Source organism: Triticum aestivum, chromosome 2A (genome assembly GCF_018294505.1).
Source record: "Triticum aestivum cultivar Chinese Spring chromosome 2A, IWGSC CS RefSeq v2.1, whole genome shotgun sequence".
NCBI classification, from domain to species: Eukaryota; Viridiplantae; Streptophyta; class Magnoliopsida; order Poales; family Poaceae; genus Triticum; species Triticum aestivum.
In genome coordinates this window covers 219,190,603-219,213,591 of record NC_057797.1, presented here as the reverse complement: position 1 = coordinate 219,213,591, position 22,989 = coordinate 219,190,603, and the positions used below count along the sequence as shown (strand labels likewise).

The 22,989-nt window shown below is 49.8% G+C and overlaps 1 protein-coding gene across 6 annotated transcripts; it reads left to right on the top strand.

The window, feature by feature from the left end:
• The first annotated feature begins 4,346 nt into the window (after positions 1 to 4,346).
• On the top strand, positions 4,347 to 7,017 carry LOC123188433 (uncharacterized). Of its 6 annotated transcripts, none has more exons than XR_006494630.1 (5): positions 4,347 to 4,648; positions 4,739 to 5,307; positions 5,794 to 5,917; positions 6,025 to 6,072; positions 6,715 to 7,011. XR_006494630.1 is itself a non-coding variant. In XM_044600551.1 (5 exons), exons 2-5 carry the CDS (start codon positions 5,197 to 5,199, stop codon positions 6,814 to 6,816), a joined length of 372 nt encoding a protein of 123 aa, XP_044456486.1. In that variant the 5' UTR covers positions 4,347 to 4,648; positions 4,744 to 5,196; the 3' UTR covers positions 6,817 to 7,017. The 6 variants fall into 6 exon arrangements, 2 of the variants coding, with proteins under 2 accessions (XP_044456486.1, XP_044456485.1); XM_044600551.1 differs by having other exon boundaries at positions 4,744 to 5,307; positions 6,038 to 6,072; positions 6,715 to 7,017; XM_044600550.1 differs by having other exon boundaries at positions 6,038 to 6,072; positions 6,715 to 7,017.
• The last annotated feature ends 15,972 nt before the right edge of the window (positions 7,018 to 22,989 follow it).

The window sequence follows — 22,989 nt, the reverse complement described above, 5'->3', positions numbered from 1 at the left end:
TGAATGGTGGCCCTCCAGTCATCGATCTTGTCTGCCGTTGGAGGGTAGTACAGGAGCAGTTGAGCTTGCGCCAAAGCTTCTGCTGGAGTGGCGGGTGGCGGTGGCGAACGGTGCGAGGAGCGAGATATGCTCGGACTTCTAACTATGTTAGAAGGAGCAGTATCCCGTCCAGGCGACCGTGCCTCGCTCGTGCCAGCATGCTGGCGTGCATGCTGGTCTTGAGCACTCCGAGATCCACCAGCTCGATCTTGGTCCATCAAACGCATGGTACCGTGAGTACCATGACGCTGCCGGTCCTGCGCCTCCTGAGATGGGCGCGGTGCATGCACGGACGCTGAGGTCTTGGAGTGCGCCCGGTCATTGTGGGAGCCGGCCACGTCGCCGATGGGCAGCGCAGCCTTGTCCTTGGACCTGGCAGCATCGCGAGCTCCCTCGTCGACGCCCGTTCTTCCACCAACGTCCGCCTCGTCAGCCATTTGCTCCGGCGGTGGTGGGGCGGACGGAGTAGCCGCCTCCGAAGCCTTCTTCTTTGACGGCATGTCGATGAAGATGATGAAGATCTAGCTCGTGTGAACGCCGGATCTGGTTCACACAACCTCGACGCACCCCCTACCTGGCGCGCCAAAGATGTCGGGGGACTGATCCACGAACACCTATAGGACCGGCGGGCCGAGTCCCTTTCGATTCGGTGAGGGCGAAGCACACGAGCAGTTTACCCAGGTTCGGGCCGCACGGATGCGTAAAACCCTACTCCTACTTTGTGGTTTGTATTGAGTTGTTGCTCGGGAGCGTGGAGTGCTACAGTACACACCAGCAGCTAACTAGACCGAGCGTGAATGGTCTTCGAACCAGCTAAATCAGCCCACCTCCTCTACGTTACGCATGGGCCTCCTTTTATATGCTCAAGGGGTCACCGACAGGTGGCAACGTAGACAAGGGTAAAAATGTAAAGGTGCTGTGGCAGGTACAGCTACCTGCTACAGTGTATCATACCTAACCCTGACGGCAGGGGACAAAGGCATTAAATGCCCGTCTGCATCGCCTAAACAGTGCAAAAGGGACCGTCAGGGATGCCACCGCTCGCCATGATGGCAATGTTGTCAGCGCCGCTTGCCACCGCGCACCCCTGGCTGCACAGCCTCCCGCCGCGTACGCCTGGAAGGGTCCCAGAGCGACACGTTGGTGGATGTGCTGGAGCGCGGGCACAGAGTGGTGGTTTGCCGCGGCAAGCGCCTTGTCGCGGTCATTGTCTTGTCGCGTCCGGGAGCTTGTCGCTCACCGGGCCTTGCCGGGGCGCGTGGCGCGTCACGACAAGTTCCTCGAGATGCCTCGGTTGGCCTTCCCGGCAAGCTCCTCTTGCCGGGATCTTGAGATGCCTTGGTTGGCCTTCCCGGCAAGCTCCTCTTGACGGGGTCTTGTCTCCTTGGCTTGGATACTTTGTTCTTGAATGGCTCCAAAGGAACCACGAAGGACCTTGGCGGTCACCCGGCAAGCCTTGCCGCGGGATGCTGCGACTGCCCGTGCACAAGTTCGGGATACTAGGGTACCCCTACTCTAGTACACCGACACCTTGTTTCTGTTAATCTCCTTTAGGCCCACCGTGCATGCATGTATGAGTTGCTTCCTTTTCTCAGCCTTTGCTTATTGATTCCCAGACAGCTCCTTGATAACCAGGACATTGAAAGGCCTATATAATTTAGTAGGATTGGATTTAAGGACGCGAGGTGGGATTAATAATACATGAAACAAACTTTTCTTCTTAGCAAACCAGCTCAGTTGGTGCCGACAATAGCTAGGCGAAGATGAGGTCGTGAGTTCAATTCCAAGTAGCATCTAATATTTTTGCCAGGCCCTTTATGTTGGCTAGATTAGTTGGGCCACAGCCCAAGCTGCGTGCGGCTTTCCATCACGTAGGCTTCGTTCGAGTCTCATCCCTCCGGGACGAAAGTTGTGCGTGGCGGGCCACATGAATAGTATCAAAATTTAGTACCACCTTGAATATGCTTTAAATTCAAACTGAAAGTGTAAAATCATGGGAAGAAGCGTATTGTGACGGTGAACCCATGGAGTCAATCCGTGCTTTATTATTAGGGAAAGATATATATATATATATATACTAGCACAAATGCTCGTGCGTTGCAACGGGAAAAATTCCGCTTCACGACATGTCATAATGGGACAACAGTTTCTTATGAAAAAAATATGTATCATTTCAGGATCACGAGTTCACGACATGGAGCTTAGGACATGTGGTATGATTCATGGTAAATAATCTGATTGACAATGTTTTCTTATGAAAAGCTTTTGATCTATTCATGACATCATGGCAATATAAAGAACAACAAAAGTAATGAAATTGAATAAGTAATAAAAATAACATTATGCGCTTCAATGGAAAATAAAACTGATGTAAATTTAGTAAGGAATATCAATACCTATGTTAACATTCGGGAAAAAAATCTAGTTCATGTTGGCCGGTTCCAGGCATTATGTCATGGGACAATGGAGGCTTATGTAAAAAAAGATGCATTATTTGAAGGTCATGACAGGGAGCTTAGAACATGGGGTATGATTCGAAGTAAATTGATCTTTTTGATAACATTTTGTTATGAAAAAACATTTGTTTTATTCATACATCATGACAATATAAATAACATTAAAAGTAATAAAAATTACATCGTGTATTTCAATGAAAAATAAATTTGGCGCAAATTTAGGAATATTAATTCAAATTGCAATGATCTACCGAGCATTTAATCATTTTGTGTCCTCTCCTTTGATTACAGTGACTCCTTTAAATTCCTTCTTTTTGTTTAATTCAATTCCCAATCATTGTGCAATGTCCTCCTTTTATTCTTTAGATGCTACATTTGTGCGCCTATCCATAGATGGTACGGTGCAGCTTCCTTCTTATAGGGATGCAATGGCAGCTGCACTTAATCCTCCGGATTTGTTTTTTAGTTATTTCATATAAGCCAACAATTTCAGGTTCCTTTAGTTATGCACCTTGCAAAGTTCAGATATCAGCCCACAACTCTCCTTTATGTGCCATGCAACGTTCAAATATAATCCCATAAATCTCGTAATACAATACCTCCTTTAATAATGCATCATGGAAAGTTCAAATATCAGCCCACAAACATGCTAAACACCGACGTTTTATTTCCCGATCATGCAGTGTGCAAAGCCTCTTCCCCCTTGCATATGAGGAGTCCATTCAATTAGCTCACGGCGGAAAACGATGTTGAACGTATATAAATTGATGAGAATCAATTTTGTGTAGCAAGATGGGACTATTAAACACGTAATATCTTTGTGCCTGTTGATCATGTTTACTTGAGTTGACGGACTTTGGCCCATCAGCTGGAGCGCCGGGCAGATGCCCAATTGTGTGGCCTTTATGCTTCTCCGAAGTAAAACTAACACAACCGTCTCTGATCAAGATGATTTGGTTGTTTTGCTCAAAAAAAAGATGGTGGTTGTATAGTTGGTCATGATAGTCAGAGTGATATGGCGAGGTGCGGGGTTCTAATCACAGGTTATTGTATAATTTTTGCTGCATTATTATTAGGTCGAAGGCCCAACTTAGCAGCCACTGGGCCACAACGTTGCGCACCCCACATACGAAATTCTGGGTGAATATTTTATTTATTTACGTATGCATAAAAATTTAGTACCACCTCGGATAGAAGAAAATATCTGTGACATACAAAAAAAATCTTAAGAATATGTTGACGGACCAAACCAAGAATATCACCTCCCTTTAATAGTAGGTATAGATATAGGACAAATGTTTCCTACAAGCAGTGGTAGTTACCACTGCTTGCGTTTTGTATGTTGTATGTAGTATCTGTCGAAACCGAGAGTATGTACGTGTAGTATGTAGTATATAATAATGATTAGGTAGTATATATACAAATTTTTAGATAGTATGTACCTTTTTTGAGTATGCTCTTTTTTACGTACAAATATGTATGTATTTCACAAATATAACAAAAACTATGGGTTCATGTGCAATTTTTTCATGTAACTTGTTTTGAAATATCTTAGATATAATATATGAACATATTTAAAATAATAAAATAGTATATATAATACCACAGGCTATTATATGAGACAGATGGGGTAACTACCACCGGATGGTAGGATGGATTATATATATATATATATATATATATATATATATATATATATATATATATATATATATAGAAGGTCTATTTAATACGCAGGGTGAAGATTAAGTAATTCCTCACCCTGGTCAATCGACCGAGGATGGTCTAGTTTAACTAACGTCAGCAATGTAATTTTACGTCGATGGAAAACGGGTCGTCCACTACCCCTGATTGTAAAGAAAAAAACTAGGCCATGCCCCCGGTCCGTTTCTCTCTCCTTCCGGCTGCTCGCATCTCGCCATTGCGGTTCCCCTCAAAAAAGAAAAAATCTCGTCAATGCGGAGGCAGCGACAGCGAGCCAGCGACGGCGCCGGAGGGATGACCCAACGGCGGAGACTACCTCTTCCGCGTGTGGAGTACTACCCTTTCCTCTTTCGTGCGGCAACGACTCGGAGGCACCGTGGGCTATGCAAGATCCGGGCGAGCTCGGCAGTGACAGCGACCTTCTCCGGTGTCCCTCTCCACTGTCGGCGGTATAAGACCACCCTCCTCCTCGTCTTCCCCTATCCTCCTCCATGAACTTCTGAATTTATAGGGTTAGGCTTATTGGTTTTTGGGAGCAGTGCAGGGGAAGAGGAAGCAGACCAAGCAAGGAAAGGAAAGATAAATGAGGAGCTCGGGTGATGGAGGTAATGCTCGAGACGGACTCCTGGCGGTGGAATCAATTCAAGGAGGAGATGAAGGTCATGTGGATGACATAGAAGAAGAGGAGAAGCTCAAGGCTGCGGAGAAAGGAACAACAGTAGAGTATCAGACTTCAATCGAGCTGAGATCAGTTTTTTTTGTCATGGGACATATGAATACTCTACTGATTTTGCTTTTGTTTAAGTTTCACGAATTTTCATCCTTTAGCAATAAATGATGGTTCTGACTTAATTGAAGGTTAGCTGACAATGCTATCTGTATATTTATGTTATAATCGAAATTTGCACATACATACGAGCAATATTTCTTCAATTAAAGAATATTCACTTTACGAGGATTTTTATTTTATGCTATTCTTAAGATAAGATTTTAATCGATGATGCTAGTTTTATGTTTTGTGAATTTATTAGGCAATCAAGGAATTGGAATTCTGCCAAGAAATCTAGGAGCAGAAGATGTATGCAAGGGACTTGGAGACGAGGCAATGGTGCGCAGGCGAGAAAATTATGTTCTGATTGGTTAGGATTGGGGTTCGACTGCTCTTGTGTTTATTATAGCAAAGTTGGTTGCATGAGTCACTTCACGATGGTCATGTGCACCAGGAAATTGGCTTGATTTGAATATAGTACAATCAGGCATAGCTGTTGGCGTAGGTAGCTGCACTATGCAGTTACCTAATTGGAATTCACAACTAGTTTCTTCGGCAGTTCCAACAAATCAGGGATTCAGTATAAAGCAAGCAATTTTTCCTGTTAGCAAACATTAATCAGTTTAGTTGCATATAAGAATAGGACAAGGAGAGTGTTGTATTTTGGAGTTTATTAAGCCATCTATAGAAAATGAATAACACAAGTTAGATTAAGGAGTGTTTAATAGTTGTGTGCTCATGCAAGTACATGGTTTAGGTGTACGTGAATCTTTAAGCTGTTCCTTTCTAGGAGAATTTCTAAGACTGTTTGCCATTTACCCAAAGGTTTTGAAGCTTTGGGAGCCTGCGACTGGCTCGAGGGGTGGCATCAGCAAGCGCTGGCCGGCCTCGGCACTGCTGTGGGTGGTTATATGGTGGGCGGAGCACACCATTGGGTTTCGACATCAGGGTACAGTGGCGAGCTAAATCTTCAGTCCAGCTAGGCTTTTTTTTGGTTCACGTTTTGTTACTATTTTCCATTCGGGATTTCATGGTGAGCAAACCTACCATTTGCAGTTGTTTCTTTCAGAAATTCATGTCCTGACTTCAAATTTTGGTCGTAAGGTAAATCCTGCCAACAAGTCGATGCTATGGGTTTACTAGTTCTCTTAATATTTCTATGCAAATTATTGCCCCCTTCATTTCATTTGCAATTAGCAAGGAACTCAAAGACAGATGTGTATTTTCTCACGCGCATTCTACTCCCTAGATTGTTTGGGGCTTTGAGCAATACAAAATGGAAGAATTTGTTACGTTCGTATAGGTTTGTATAGAATGGCATGGTATCAACAACTAATTAATCTTCTCTAAAAAACAACTAATTAATCTTTTGTAGTTGAGACTTGAGATCCTGCTCACATCTCTCTTGACCGCTTATTATCTTGACCGCTATCATGCACCATTATTTGATGAATGAAAATATGACAGTAAAATTTCGACAGCACTAACTTTCCACAAATCGACAGTTTCTGTATATCAAGGTTCCCTTCCCATGACAGGAACAGAGTAGTCATGAGGAGCTGCAATGATTCGTGTATATGTAACAGTTGCCAAAACTCTGAAACTATTTCAGAAATCATTGCTCAAACTGTATGGTCATCCAGATGAGGATGTTGCAAAGGCTAACTGGAAACATCTTCGCAGAAACTTTACGGTCATCCAGATGTTGATTTTGCAACTCCTAATTGGAACTACAAATGTCTGCAGATAGGCGAGAACAGTGTCCATCTCAAGATCGATGGGAGAGTGTTGCACTACAGAAAGATAATCTTGTCACTACAGATAGATAGTCTTGTCTGTAGATATTGAATATTTAGATGCTACTTTCTCAAATAGCTTACTGAATTTATTGTCTGTATGATTGTGTATGACGAACTCTGATCGTGTTTGTTCATTGTAAACCGACCTAGTTGTGTAATGAAATTCAAGTGCTTTTTGGGTAGTTCTCATGTACCCCAGTGTATCAATGTAATACTTATGTCTTCACAATAACTCACAAGAATATTTTTGTGTGTGGTCTAGAGCTAATGAGTTGAACACAAAGAATCTTTTTGTGTGTGGTCAGCTAATGGGTTGAGCACAAGACGTGATGATCCGGTAGACAGTGCTACAAAACGCTGGAGGAGAATCAAAAGGAGGACTCCCAAACCAATAACTCAACATTATTTTTCTTAGATACACTCAACAAGACACTTATTGATAAGCCTATCATCATTTGCTGAAAGCATACACAGATTAGAAGAATGAACTTCGAGTGGTACTTCTACAAGGAAATTTGACAACCGCTCGCATGGAGCAATTTTATCGACATAATAATTCAAATGGTAAATGCATTGCACCCCCGATAAAAATATTCACTACATCATGAAAAATATGGCAGTGAAATCTTGGCCTTATTAAAAAATTATTTGCATCCAGATATTTTGTCAGATGAATAACCAAAAATCGGCTGAATGACATGTTCCATATATGGCATACAAATTCAGAGTTATTCTATCTTCTTCTCGCATTGGCAGATTCAGTCAAGCTTCTGAATTTGCGCAAGCATCGACAGGTCGAGTGACTGCATATGATTCTTTTTGTTGCCTTGTTCTAGTCGGTGACACGAGCATCTCGGTGTTGCAGCACCACCACTCCACACGTGCTTCCTCGCAACACATTCCTTGGTGGCCCTGCATCTGTAGAACCCCTGCACTATTAGTTCATACTGAATTAGTTGGTTCAACTACCATCTACAATGCAAGGATGCAGATCTTGCTGTGAGCAAGATAACATGTACGAAAGCCTATAGCAAAAGCTAATGGGTAAAACATCTGAAGCTGCATGAGAATGAGAAGAAAAATTTGATCTCTTTTCTCCAATAAATTTGGAAATTTACAAAACTGTAATTGTGTCAAAGAAGATTGATGAGATATTAACAAACAATAGTTCTTAATATGCAAAACCGGAGAAAGGTCATTACTTCTCTGTGTCAATAGTTTCTCAAAGAGAACATCTGAAGTCAACATTTTGAGAACACGTTGAACAAGAATTTTCTCCTCATGGCTAGTCGAATAATATGTCCAATAAAATCTGAGTCAACATAACAGAGGAGATAAAGCGGCATCCAAGATCTAAAGCATTTAATTCCAAAACAAAATCGGGTATACTGGCAATTATGTCTATTTTTTTCTTGATGATATATGATGCACCAGCATAACACAATTGCAGAAATCAAAATAAGGTTTCCCGTGTTTGTTATTGCCAGAAAAAAGAATGCTAAGAATTGGATAGTACACTGCCAAAAATACTGCTGTACAGTGGTAGGGAGTAGCGCGTAGACCGTTAAGCTTCCCAATCAAATTAACTGAGTAGATGTGAGAGAGTTTATGTCAAAACTGTCAAATATATAAAATAACAATGATTAAGCTTCTTCTTAAATCCAAAGTATACCTAAAAAGATTAAATATATTGGCCTCTTTATTCTACAAATAAGTTAGTAGCCTCCATATGTGATTGTGTAGTGGTGGTGGAGTCCTGCAACCAAATTAATTGGATGTTAGGAAAACATCATGTTTGCAACACATTACCTCAACTTCTTCATGTCATATAGACAACAACTTTTTCACACTTGTCCACTGCATAACACACACAGGAAATATAGAGAAATCAAAGTTTTAGGGGAGAACTTTCCTACATGACAGGTATCAAAATTAAGAGCGTTAGTGGAGAACTTTCCTATGTCAATAAATTTCTCTCTTCACTTGAAAATTTTTGATCTGGTTTTTGAACAAACCAAGCAAGCTCAAAATCTGATTAGGATGCAGAACTAAAATAGAACAAGGTGACTGTACGAACTGAGAATCAAATTAGCCTTCACACATGTTATGGAAATTTCTAAGCAGCACTAAAAACAAAACTAATTGACTGTTAAACTCTGCTCCCCACAACAAAATGAGCTACTGATACTTTTGCTGCTGATTTCAGAAAGATAATGCATCGACTTGTTCTAACATTGTAAGACCTTAGCATAAGAATTTTTATTTATCATAACATGGTCATTTCGTTCTGCTCGCACTACAACACTGTCCTGTCACAACTTACCACCCCCATTTAGATGCCAAACTCATAACACACAAATTCTGACTGACTCTTGTCAAAACAAAATAACTTCAGTGTTGAAAAATAGGTAGGGATGTCACCATGGGGGATGTGCCCAGGTGACCATATTCAAGAGAGGAAGGGACGGCGCTGGAGCTCATGGGCGCATGAAGTAGGAGCCATTGACCAAACTTGAAGAGGAGGTCGATCATACCTAGACCATGACGACTCAACGGCAGCCGGTGAAATCTTTGAATCCAGATCCAATCATGGAGGTAAGGATGGGAAGGAGAGACATGAAAATGGCTCGAGCTCGTGGAGTGCGTCGATGCGTCGAGCGCCGCCCTGGTGCTGAGATCGCGGCCCAACTTGGCGCCACCGCTTCAGTTTCAGCTGGACCCCGCCGGCTAGACGACATCTTCCCTTCTGCAAAGCCACCGGAGCCGGCTCCGGGCCACAGGATAGAGCGAACCGCTCCGCTGGTCTGTAGGGAACCGTCATGGCTGCACGATGGACAAATTAGGGGTAGAGCTGGTGGACTGCAGGAGAGGTGTGGAAAATGGCGGAGCCCTCCCACGATCCATGGAGTTGGTTTCCTCCTGATTCGAGAGTAGATAGTAGAGAGAAGAGGTAAATTTACCTCGCGGTGTTTTTTTTACGTGGGGTCTCATGATGTAACTTTACGACTCATGCCTTGAAGTAAATTTACGTTCGCGCTTTATTCTCACGTAGCTGTGGCGTCTGGTTCGAGGCGCGGCTGGGGTGAGGAATAGCTATCCCTCATCCAGGGTGACTAATAGCGCGACCCTGTAATATAATATATATATATATATATATATTATATTATAGGAAAAAATTATTATTAGGGAGAGATTAGATAATGGAGCAGTTGGTAGTTTCGCTTTCAGATTTTTTTCGTCCCACCGATCACTTTGTTTTTTTTTTCGTCAGTTATTTTTCGTCGGTTTTTTTAGTCATATATCTATCCACCGTCTGGTTTTTTACCCCTCGATCTCGATGTAGGTTGGGATCCTGAAGCACGCCGCCGCCGCCACTGCCATCCCGTAGCCCTCCGCTGAGAGGAACACCGCCTGTGCCCCGAGCCCCCCCTCCCCGCCCCCGCCTTGGAGAAGGCTAGGTGTCGCTGGATCCCTGGATCCATCCATGTCAGGACGAATCCAGTGTGCAGCGCAGGAACGAGGAGCGCCCCACCTCCCCTCTGTTTCTCTGCGTGTAGCTCGGACGCAAGCTCTGCCGCCACCATCGTTGCCCCACCAACGCGACTGTGCCGGCGAGGAGAGTCGGATGCAGGCGGACCTCCGCCTGGTGGCGGAAGATGGACGGCGCCTTGAGCGGCTGCCTCCAGTGGTAGCGGCTCCCCTCCACGGCGTCCATTAGTGACGACGGCAGGCAGAGGCACCATGGTGCTGATCTGGCCACCCCAACCTTGCACCCACCAGTCCACCACACAGGCGAACACCTCCCGCGCAGGGCAGGAAAGCAACACTGGAGTTGGAGGGAGCCGGCGAGACGTCCTACTCGACTCCGACGGCCGACGCGGACGCGCGCCATGTGTTCGTCCAAATGCTTCTGCAGACTGCGGGCACAAGCACGCTTGCCAGTAGAGCTGATTTGTTCTCAGAAGTCAGAAGCAAACTGAATTGCTCTCGTGATGGCCATTCTCTGCAAATGATGAATATAGAGAACGATACGTCATTGATATCTTGAAATCAGCTGTCCGGTTTGATTTGTGAGGCCTTGGTGATAAATGTTCTCGATTGTGATGCCCAGGCCTGTCTGCCGCAATTGTGGGTTTGTTGTTGCTGAGGTTAGAAAAAGCATACATCATTTTTTTCTCCTGCAATTGTACGGTCGTTTCTGCTTTAGTTTAGAAAAGCATAAAACTGAGTTCTTTTTGCTTTTGACAGACAATCATCCTACTTTGTAGTAATCCTGTGCCTTTCGTATTTGCATACTAATCACGAGCCTTTCCTTCATAATGCTAAATTTTGAATTGCTTTGGCTCTATAATTTGTTTGAACTGATCATTTAAGAATTTCAGATAAGCGCATCCAGATCTTTTCACTCTTCCACGAAAAGGTGTAATGTGGTAAATTTGTCGCAACAAGCATCATGGCATTCTTGATAGCTTTTCTCCCTGTTATGACTTGCATCTTTCTACCTTGCCCCAAATTAAATTTGATTGGGACTGTTTGATTGAATGTCAAATAAAGATCAACTTTGTCTCTGATCGATTCATGGAAATGGAAGCTGAATAATATTCTGATTATTACTTGCAAGCTATATTCACTGTTTTCGGTTTAACAACTTGCAAGTGTTTCTTGTAAGCCCCAGAAAAAGGACTCACAGGTGGACATCTGCTATAAATTACCTAGGCCTGGTCATGTGCGTGAGTTGCATCTGTCATTTTTCTTCCCATCTGGTCATGTGCGTGAGTTGCATCTGTCATTTTTCTTCCCATCTGCTATAAATTACCTAGGCCTGGTCATGTGCGTGAGTTGCATCTGTCATTTTTCTTCCCAGGTAGAACATTAGTTTTGGTTAAAAACAAGGTAGAACATTAGTGTTTCCGCAGTCTGATGGGAACACTTTGACTTTCTGTAACCCCTAGATTTGGTATTTCCTGATGATTGCATGCGGTTCTTCTGGCGTCGACCCGTTGGCTGGGCAGCTGAGGTTGCTGCCAGCCCACCCGAGTTTCTCCTATAAAGAAAAGCCAACGAGGGTTAGCCCTTTGGTTGGTCTTATTTATTTTACTTTCTGGTATAAATAGAGAAAAATGAGGATCTTGTAATTATTTTAGAATGTTCAAGATTTAGGTGTCCATACTGTGCTAACTATGGTCTGAATTTTTTTTGGGGAATCATGATGTCATGTCGTGATTACACAATTCCAAGCTAAAATGTGGTTCACAAGCACACTTCGCTAAAATACACATAATCATTTCTTCGGGTTTTCTTCTCACAACATATATACATAAATCATGTAAGTTGCAACCTTGGTAAGTGCACCTCGAGCTGGCTGAAACATGCATGTTCCAATCATGAAAGGATAATATATCACCATTTCCAATGACATGCAAGTCGTCAGGGGCCTTCTATGCACATTGGTTAGTATAGCCCCAATCAGCAAGTTTGCGATAGCGTTGTTGCCTGATCGACCATCTATTGTTATGGCTGAAGTACCCCAGTCATAAATGTCTGAACTAAAGAATCGGCACCATCCTGCCTTCAAATAAAGTTGTTCTTATGTAGAATCAAGAACCACATACAAGGTGAGCACAACAATTCAGCTATTCCGTTTAATATATGTGACGCTGAATTACCTCCAGTTAAAGGTCTTTCAGTAAAGGCAGATGATGCTTCAACAATTCTCTTAATTCTCGTTGGTTTGTTATATTTTTTCACGTAAATGAGGTGTTGCAACTAGGTCAACTCTGCAAGAGCTTGGGATATTTGAGGGCACTTCCAATCCATTAACTAAATTAGAACCTTCAGATTCCGCCTTTGTCGGAGTAATGGGTCACGGGTAGGCTAACCCCGGCCCAGAACCTTTCAAGACATCGGGGCAGGCTGCGCCCCTCGAGACCCAAGGACGAAGAGCCGCCTTCTGAGAGTCGGCGGCGAGGCGGCCGACAGCCCACTCGCAGCCGAGTCTCAGGGACGACTTCAGAATAAGCCGACTCCTGACTGGCGACTTCCAGAGAAGCCGGCCTTGGGGAGTCGGCCCGCGACGCCAACAACCCCCATGCCCTCGTAAAGAGGGACGGGACGGGGAGTGGCCACAGTAAGGTCCACTCCCACCCCTTTTCCAAGGGCAGGCGTGGCTACAGTACGCCGTACCCGCAGAGATCTCCGTGCGGCGCGACACTGTTGCCCTGCCGGCCTTGACGTCAGCCCAGAAGGCGGAGTCCTGTGCCCACGTCGGCCTGCCGGTACGACCCAGGGACGACGGGTCCCACCAGTCGGCGGGCGTACGGAAGATGGCGAGAGCGCCACCAGTCGGCCCGGTTGGGAGTCGGCCCCCAGGAGTCGGCCGACCCCTCCCACGGGCCCCATGCGCCATTAACCAGACGCCACAGGGAGTGGCCACAGTGATCGCCCGCCAGACGGCGGAGCTGTCGCCACGACCCCATGACTGAGCCCGCGTCATTAGAGGCACGGCTACAGTAATCTATAGCCGACAAGACCCGCCCGCGGCGGACGCGGCCTGTCGGCTCTGTACCGAGCCAGTCGGCGGGCCCCAGGAGTCGGCGGATAAGACGTCGACCAGAGAGACTGACGGTTGGGTCCGCGTCCAGCCGGATTACCATTGTACCCCTGGGGGGTAGGCCTATATAAACCCCCAGGGCACCCATGCAAAAGGGTTGGAATCCATTAGCACTAGACCAGATCATATAGGAAGGAGAGAGCTAGCCTTGCCTTCTCCTATCTCCAGGAAACAGCTTAAGGAGCAACCGTGTAAACGCTTTACCATAGTGATCATGCGGAGACCCCGCAGAGCAGCATTAGGGGTATTATCTCCACGGAGAGCCCCGAAGCTGGGTAAGATTCGCCGGCGTGCATGCCTTTGCCTTATCCCGTTTCCAGGCACCGGCGACGTTCTACTCGCCCCCACCATGATAGGCCATCCTTTGGCATATGTCGCACCCAACCCCCGACATTTGGCGCCCACCGTGGGGCCTGGTGCACCGTCGTTCGGAGACCTGCTCTGGACGGGAACCCTTTTCCTCCCTGGCGAGCGCAGCCAGCCCGACACACCAGACGGAGTCTGCGCCGACGCGCTGCACGGCGCTGAGATCGCCTGCGCAGCCAGCTGCCTCACCAATCTTGTTGGCGAGGTTCGCCTCTCCGACGAGCCTGCGTCTGACGCAGGCACGGGCGGCCCCGAGAGCCTCCTCGCGGGCCTCCTTGACCAACTCCACGTCGCCGGCGAGCCTGCCGTGGACTTGGAGTCTGTAGGCTCCACCGACCCGATGCTGGTCGACTCCAACACCGCGTCGCTCGACGCGTTCCCCACCAATGTGGTGGTCTACGACGAGCCGCTCCCACGCGCGGAGAGCGACAGAAGCACCGTCACAGAGGTGCTCGTCATCGGTCATGACGAGCATCCTGGCGGAGGAGCGCATGACCCACTTGGCGCGGCACTGCAAGACCTGATTGCGCCATTTCGGAAGACGCTGACGCGGAGGCGTTGGAGGCGCGCCGCCTTCAGCTCGTCGAAGGCGCGAAGAAGCTGGCTAGCATGAGACGCTTGTCAGAAGCCTACCAACGTGAGATGGATCGCGCTGTAGGTGGCTCGCCAGCCCCAGCTGGGCCCAGCCGCCTAGGCGCGGTCCAGCAGCACGGCGTGGCCATCGCCAACCTATTCGGGACAAATCGCCCTGTGTACGCCACGCCTGCGGAGAACATTCGAGCCGCCCAGGCGGCGGCGGACGAGCTGGACAACTTCCAGGGCGAAGAGCGTCGCCTGATGACGGAGCGAGTCCAGCGGCTCCTCGATGCGGCTGCCGCGTAAAACGAGGTCGGCTGCCGCACGGAGGCGCCGCAGCGACAAAACGACGACCCACCTCCACGCCGAGACCAAGGCGCGACGTCTCGGACGCCGACTGGCGGCGCCCGAGGAAGGAAAGACAAGGATCCGGCTGTCAGCTGTAGTCGGACTCGCATTACCATAGAGCGCGACCAAGACGGCCGCCCGAGAGCAGTGGAACGACGGGCCGACTGTCCGCCTCCTCCTCCTCGCAAGGAAAGGCGAGTCTCCCCGCCGCCTGTTGACCATCCGACTCTCGGCGACCGCCTTGGCCGCCGAGAGGGAGTCGGAGAAAACGACGACCGCCACCGGATCAACCGACTTCACCGATCCCTAGCGCTGGAAGAAGAAGATGAGTTGGGTCCGCCTTGTTTCGGGCCCCGCATTCGAGACGAGCCCTTTCCCAAAGGGTTCACGCTCCCAAGAGACACGTCCAAGTACACCGGCTCCGTGAAGCCGGAGGACTGGCTAGTTGACTACTCCACGACCGTCAGCATAGCGAACGACAACAAGCGTGTTGCCATGAAATACGTTCCGCTCATGCTCCAGGGCACGACCCGGACATGGCTGAACAGCCTGAAGCCCCGCAACATCAACAGCTGGGTCGACTTCACCGATGCATTCGTCCGCAAATTCACAAGCACGTACAAGCATCCTCCCAAGCCTCGTCAGCTTTCCTTGTGCGTGCAAGGCCCCAACGAGTCAACTCGCGACTACCTCACGCGTTGGGCCGAGCTCCGGAACTCTTGTGAGGGCGTGCACGAGGTGCAGGCTATCGAGTACTTCACCGCCGGGTGCAGAGAAGGCACCGTCCTCAGCACAAGCTCCTCTGCGACGAGCCAGAAACCCTCGACGAGCTGCTGATCATAGCAGACAAGTATGCCACTGCCGACTCCTCCATGAAGGCGGAGATTCAAGTTAGTGCGACTGGTAAAGTGGCCCCTCAGGCTCCTAGAACTCCGGCTGGAGACGCCAGTCGGCGACAAGAGCAGAGCGACCACAAGCGCAAGGCCTCGCAGCCGGCTTCCAGCAGCCGGCAGGTGGAGACAGTCGAAGACCAGCAGCCGGACGGGCAGCCTCCACCCAAGCGGCAGAAAGGCGGCAAGCCCAACTGGTTGCCGGCTTTCTCATACGAGCAGACTCTGGATGGTCCTTGCAAGTTCCATAGCGGCGCGAAGCCGTTGAATCACACCACCCGGAAGTGCCACTGGCTCACCAGGATCGCCAAAGGAGACGGCCTCCTGCCTCCCCCGCCTGCTGGGCAGCAGCCTCCGCCTTCGCCCCAGCAGCTGGCTGTCAGGCCAATCAGCGTAGTACAAGACGAGTACCCCAAAGAGCACGGAGCCTACGTGATATTTACCAGCGTGGCTGATGATCGACGCAGCAGGCGGCTGCAGCAGCAAGTGGTGAATGCAGTAGCATCAGAGACACCAGAATTCATGCACTGGTCCGAGAAGCCTATCAGCTGGAGCAGAGCTGATCACCCAGAGGTGATGCCGAATCCGGGCTCTTATGCCTTGGTCTTGGATGCCACCTTTGCCACGGATAGACGAGCTGCTCATTTCTCGCGAGTTCTGATAGACGGAGGCAGCAACATCAACATCCTGTACAAGGACACCATGGAGAAGTTAGGAATCAAGCAAAGACAGCTTCGGAACAGCCGGACTGTGTTCCACGGCATTGTGCCTGACCTTTCCTGCTCACCAATCGGCAAGATCCTGATGGACGTCCTCTTTGGAGACAAAGATCACTTCCGCCGAGAGTCAGTTTGGTTTGAGGTGGTGGATCTCGAGAGCCCATACCATGCATTACTTGGCCGACCCGCCCTGTCCAAGTTCATGGTGGTCCCCCACTACGCCTACCTCAAGATGAAGATGCCTAGTTCCAAGGGGATTCTGACCGTAGCCGGCGACTACCGGAAGTCGTCTGCCTGTGCGGCTGAGAGTAGTCAGTTGGCCGAGTCCCTGGTGATCGCGGCCGAGAAGCGGCTCCTTGACCGGGTTGTGGCAATGGCCGGCAAGTAGCTAGAGGTGTCGCCTAACCCCAAGGAGCCGGAGGCTGAGGGTTCGTTCAAGCCGGCCAAAGAGACAAAGAAGATACCCTTGGATCCGGAGCACCCAGAGAGGTACGCTGTCGTAGGCGCAAACCTCGACAACAAATAGGAAGGAGAGCTCGTCGATTTCCTCCGTGAGAATCGGGACATCTTTGCATGGTCCCCCAAAGACATGCCAGGTGTACCGACGGAATTCACCGAGCACAAGTTACATGTTCGATCTGATGCAAAGCCAGTCAGGCAGCCCTTGTGCCGCCTATCAAAAAAAAAAGAGAAGAGTTGTCGGAGAAGAGATAGCCCGACTCCTAGCAGCCGGCTTCATTATGGAAGTATTCTTTCCAGAGTGGCTAGCCAACCCGGTCCTGGTACTGAAGAAGAACAAGCAGTGGAGAATGTGTATTGACTACACAAGCCTCAACAAGGCTTTCCCCAAGGACCCGTTTGCTTTACCAAGAATCGATCAGGTGATAGACTCCACAGCCGAATGCGAGCTGTTGAGCTTCTTGGACGCATATTCAAGATATCACCAAATCAAGCTAAACCCGACTGACAGACTGAAGACCGCCTTCATCACACCGTTTGGAGCCTTCTGCTACCTAAACATGATGTTCGGCTTGAGGAATGCCGGCGCCACCTTTCAGCATTGCATGCTGAAGTGCCTCCTCAAGCAACTCGGCAGAAACACCCACGTCTACATGGACGATGTGGTGGTGAAGACGGAGAAGCGTGGAACACTGCTGGAAGACCTCAAGGAGACCTTTGAGAACCTGCGCCGATTCCAGATCAAGCTCAACCCTGAGAAGTGCGTCTTCGGAGTACCGGCCGACCAACTCCTTGGTTTCCTGGTCTCTGAACGCGGCATAGAGTGCAACCCTGTAAAGATCAAGGCCATTGAGAGGATGGAGGTACCTAGCCGACTGCTGGACGTGCAAAAGTTCACTGGCTGCTTGGCGTCCATCAGCCGATTCATTAGTCGGCTGGGCGAGAAAGCTCTCCCCTTATACCAGCTCATGAAGAAGACCACTTTTTTCGAGTGGAACCACAAGGCGGACGAAGACTTTCTTGAGTTGAAGAAGATGTTGACTACTCCACCCGTTCTAGCGGCTCCGGCTCCTAAGGAGCCCATGCTCCTGTACATCGCCGCCACCAGCCGGGTAGTCAGCACGGTCATTGTAGTGGAACGCAAGGAGGAAGGCAAGGCACTACCTGTTCAGAGACCGGTATATTACCTGAGCGAAGTGTTGTCGACCTCCAAGCAGAACTACCCCCACTACCAGAAGATGTGCTATGGCATGCACTTTGCCGCCAAGAAATTGAAGCCTTACTTTCAAGAGCATCCAATCACTGTGGTCTGCACGGCCCCACTTGCCGAGATCATCGGAAGCCGAGATACTTCTAGCCGAGTGGCCAAATGGGCCATAGAGCTGGCTCCCTACACCATCTACTACCAGCCCCGCACCGCCATCAAGTCACAAGCACTGGCCGACTTCCTCGTCGACTGGGCCTAGACCCAGTACCTACCACCAGCGCCCAACTCCACCCATTGGCGGATGCATTTCGACGGCTCCAAGATGCGCACCGGCTCGGGAGCCGGCGTTGTCCTCACTTCTCCTAAAGGCGACAAGCTCAAATACGCACTGCAAATCCACTTTGCCGCCTCCAACAACGTCGCCGAATACGAGGCGCTCACGGGCTCCGGCTTGCCAAAGAACTTGGCATTCGCCGGATCCTGTGTTATGGCGACTCGGACTTAGTGGTCCAGCAGTCGTCTGGCGACTGGGACGCCAAAGATGCAAACATGGCGAGTTACCATTTCCTCGTGCAGCAACTCAGTGGATATTTCAAGGGGTGCGAGTTCCTCCATGTGCCAAGAAACGACAACGACCAAGCAGACGCCCTGGCACGAATTGGCTCTACCCGCCAAGCAATACCATCCAGCATCGCCCTTCAACGCCTCCTCAGGCCGTCTGTCAAGCCTTCACCAGAATCAGACTCCATCTTCGTGTCGGCTCCTCTCGAAGAAGTCGGATCCGACTCCAGAGCCCCGATAGACGGTACGAGGATCTTGGCAGATGGCTCCAAAGCCGCCACAGTCGAAGCCGGCCCAGGGACTGCAGAACCCGGCCTGGGGACTGCGGCGGCCAGCCCGAAGACTCCAGAACTCGACCCAAGGGCTGCACCAGTCGGCCCGGGGACTTCATTAATCCAGCAAGAGGTTGTTGACTCCAGCCTGCCGCCTCCCGGCCCAGCCGCCCTTGTCCAAGTCGCAGTTCTGGCAGTCGAAGAAATAGCAGCACCCTCATGGGCCCAGCCCATCCTCAAATACCTGGTGGGCAAAGTGCTGCCGACTGATGAGACCTTAGCTCGGCAAGTACAACACCGAGTGGCAGCCTACACCATAGTCAACAGAGAGCTGGTCAGGCGCAGCGTCACTGGTGTCTACCAGCGCTGCGTAGAGCCAGAACAAGGCCAAGCAATTATCAAAGACATCCACCAAGGCGAGTGCGGCCACCATGCGGCTTCAAGAGCACTCGTCGCCACAGCCTTCCGACACGGTTTCTTTTGGCCAACGGCCTTAGAAGAGGCCAAGGAATTGGTCCAAAAGTGCAAAGGGTGCCAGAAGTTCCGCTCCAAGCCGCATCAGCCGGCTTCTGCACTCAAGACCATCCCCATTGCCTGGCCCTTCGCAGTTTGGGGCCTAGACATGGTGGGACCATTCAAGACGGCACGAGGTGGCTTAACTCACTTACTTGTCGCGGTGGACAAGTTCACCAAGTGGATAGAAGCGAAGCCAATCAAGAAACTGAATGGTCCGACTGCCGTGACTTTCATCTCCGACATCACAATTTGGTACGGCGTATGAGGGAGTCCTGGATTAGGGGGTGTTCGGATAGCCTAACTATACCTTTAGCCGGACTCCTGGACTATGAAGATACAAGATTGAAGACTCCGTCCCGTGTCCGGAAGGGACTTTCCTTGGCGTGGAAGGCAAGCTTGGCGATACGGATGTTCAGATCTCCTACCATTGTAACCGACTCTATGTAACCCTAACCCTCTCCGGTGTCTATATAAACCGGAGGGTTTTAGTCCGTAGGACAACATACACATCAACAATCATACCATAGGCTAGCTTCTAGGGTTTAGCCTCTCTGATCTCGTGGTAGATCTACTCTTGTACTACCCATATCATCAATATTAATCAAGCAGGACGTAGGGTTTTACCTCCATCGAGAGGGCCCGAACCTGGGTAAAACTTCGTGTCCCTTGCCTCCTGTTACCATCCGGCCTAGACGCACAGTTCGGGACCCCCTACCCGAGATCCGCCGGTTTTGACACCGACATTGGTGCTTTCATTGAGAGTTCCTCTGTGCCGTCACCGTCAGGCTCGATGGCTCCTACGATCATCAATGGCGATGCAGTCCAGGGTGAGACCTTCCTCCCCAGACAGATCTTCGTCTTTGGCGGCTTCGCACTGCGGGCCAATTCGCTTGGCCATCTAGAGCAGATCGAGAGCTACGCCCCTGGCCGTCAGGTCAGATTTGGAAGTTTAAACTACACGGCTGACATCCGCGGGGACTTGATCTTCGACGGATTCGAGCCACTGCCGAGCGTGCCGCACTGTCACGACGAGCATGATCTAGCTCTGCCGCCGAACAGTGCCCTGGAGGCCGCACCCGCATCGGCTCCGACCCTTAGTTCGGAGCCAACCGCGCCGATCGAGGATGGGCGGTTGGACGCCACCTCGGGGGCTGTGATCCCAACGGCGGTTGAGCCGAACACCAGCCCCATACTCTGCAAGACTCATGACTCCATGGAGCCGGATTCTTCTCCGAACTCCGAACCCTTTGCGCCCCAGCCGATCGAATCCGATTGGGCGCCGATCATGGAGTTCACGGCCTCGGACGTCGTTCAGCACTTGCCTTTCGGCGATATCCTGAAGTCACTGAAGTCTCTCTCTTTATCAGGAGAGCCCTGGCCGGACTACGGTCAGCAAGGTTGGGGTACGGACGATGAAGAAATTCAAAACCCACCCACCACCCACTTTGTAGCCACTGTCGACGACTTAACCGACATGCTCGACTTCAACTCCGAAGACATCGACGGTATGGACACCGATGAAGGAGATGATGAAGAACCAGCGCCTACTAGGCCCTGGAAAGCCACCTCGTCATATGACATATACATGGTGGACACCCCAAAAGAGGGAGATGGCGATGGAACAGCGGAGGATGACCCCTCCAAGAAACAGCAAAAGCGCCGGCGTCAGCGGCGCCGCTCAAAATCCCGCCAACACAAAAACGGTGATTCCAGCACGGGAGATAATAATACTCCGGAGAGTGCCGAAGAAAACCCCCTCCAGCAAGGTTTAGCACAGGAGGATGGAGAAACCAGCCCTCATGAGAGAGCGGCAGACAGAGAGGTCGAGGACGATAATTATATGCCTCCCTCCGAAGACGAGGCAAGCCTCGACGACGACGAATTCGTCGTGCCAGAGGATCCCGTTGAGCAAAAGCGTTTCCAACGCAGGCTTATGGCCACGGCAAGAAGCCTCAAGAAAAAACAGCAACAGCTCAGAGCTGATCAAGATTTGCTGGTTGACAGATGGACTGAAGTCCTTGCGGCCGAAGAGCATAAACTCGAACGCCCCTCCAAGAGTTACCCAAAGCGCAGGTTGCTACCCCGATTAGAGGAGGAAGCACTTGATGCGGCCGAACGGCCACCTCGTGGCCGCGACAGAGAGGCCTCCCGGCCCTCCACTCAAGCCGCACCCCGTACCAAGGCACGGGAATATGCGCCGGACTTACGAGACATGTTGGAGGACAAGGCAAGGCAAACACGATCGATCTACGGATCGCGTGGGCACCCCACGGCTCGAGACGGTAACCGTCACGCCGGCCACAAATTCGGCAGGGCCGAACACAGTAGACAAAGCTCATTGGAGCTACGTCATGATATCGCCCAGTACAGAGGCGCCGCACACCCACTGTGCTTTACAGACGAAATAATGGATCATCAAATCCCCGAGGGTTTCAAACCCGTAAACATCGAATCATATGATGGCACAACAGACCCTGCGGTATGGATCGAGGATTATCTCCTTCATATCCACATGGCCCGCGGCGACGATTTTCACGCCATCAAATACCTCCCACTCAAGCTTAAAGGACCAGCTCGGCATTGGCTCAACAGCTTGCCAACAGGATCAATCAGTTGTTGGGAGGACCTGGAAGCCGCATTCCTCGACAATTTCCAGGGCACTTATGTGCGACCCCCAGACGCCGATGACCTAAGTCACGTAATTCAGCAGCCAGAGGAATCGGCCAGGCAATTCTGGACACGGTTCCTAACAAAGAAAAATCAAATAGTCGACTGTCCGGACGCTGAGGCCCTAGCAGCCTTCAAGCACAATATCCGTGACGAGTGGCTGGCCTGGCACCTCGGACAGGAAAAGCCGAAATCTATGGCAGCACTCACGACACTCATGACCCGCTTTTGCGCGGGAGAAGACAGCTGGCTTGCTCGTAGCAACAATATGACCAAGAACCCTGGTAGTTCGGACACCAGGGACATTAGTGGCAGGTCGCGTCGCAACAAGCAGAAGTGCCACATTAACGGCGACAATGCTGAGGATACGGCAGTTAATGCCGGATTCAGAGGCTCTAAATCCGGTCAGCGGAAAAAGCCATTCAAAAGGAATCCTAGGGGCCCGTCCAGCTTGGACCGAATACTCGACCGCTTGTGCCAAATACATGGCACCCCTGAAAAGCCGGCCAATCACACCAACAGGGATTGTTGGGTGTTCAAGCAGGCAGGCAAGTTAAGCGCCGACAATGAAGACAAGGGGCTGCATAGCGATGACGACGAGGAGCCCCGGCCGCCGAACAACAATGGACAGAAGGGTTTTCCCCCACAAGTGCGGACGGTAAACATGATATACGCCACCCACGTCCCCAAAAGGGAGCGGAAGCGCGTGTTAAGGGACGTATACGCGGTAGAGCCAGTCGCCCCAAAGTTCAACCCATGGTCCTCCTGCCCGATCACCTTTGATCGAAGAGACCATCCCACTAGCATCCGTCATGGCGGATTTGCCGCATTGGTTCTAGACCCAATTATTGACGGATTTCATCTCACTAGAGTCCTCATGGACGGCGGCAGCAGCCTGAACCTGCTTTACCAGGATACAGTGCGAAAAATGGGCATCGATCCCTCGAGGATTAAGCCCACCAAAACGACCTTTAAAGGCGTAATACCAGGTGTAGAGGCCAACTGTACAGGCTCAGTCACACTGGAAGTGG

Bases quoted from the DNA above. Each gene is read 5' to 3' on its own strand.
- LOC123188433 (XM_044600551.1), top strand. From the start codon at position 5,197: ATGATGCTAGTTTTATGTTTTGTGAATTTATTAGGCAATCAAGGAATT. The intron at 5,308-5,793 runs GTGCGCAGGCGA...ATTTACCCAAAG, and splicing joins GACTTGGAGACGAGGCAATG to GTTTTGAAGCTTTGGGAGCC. The intron at 6,073-6,714 runs GTAAATCCTGCC...AAATGTCTGCAG, and splicing joins CTTCAAATTTTGGTCGTAAG to ATAGGCGAGAACAGTGTCCA.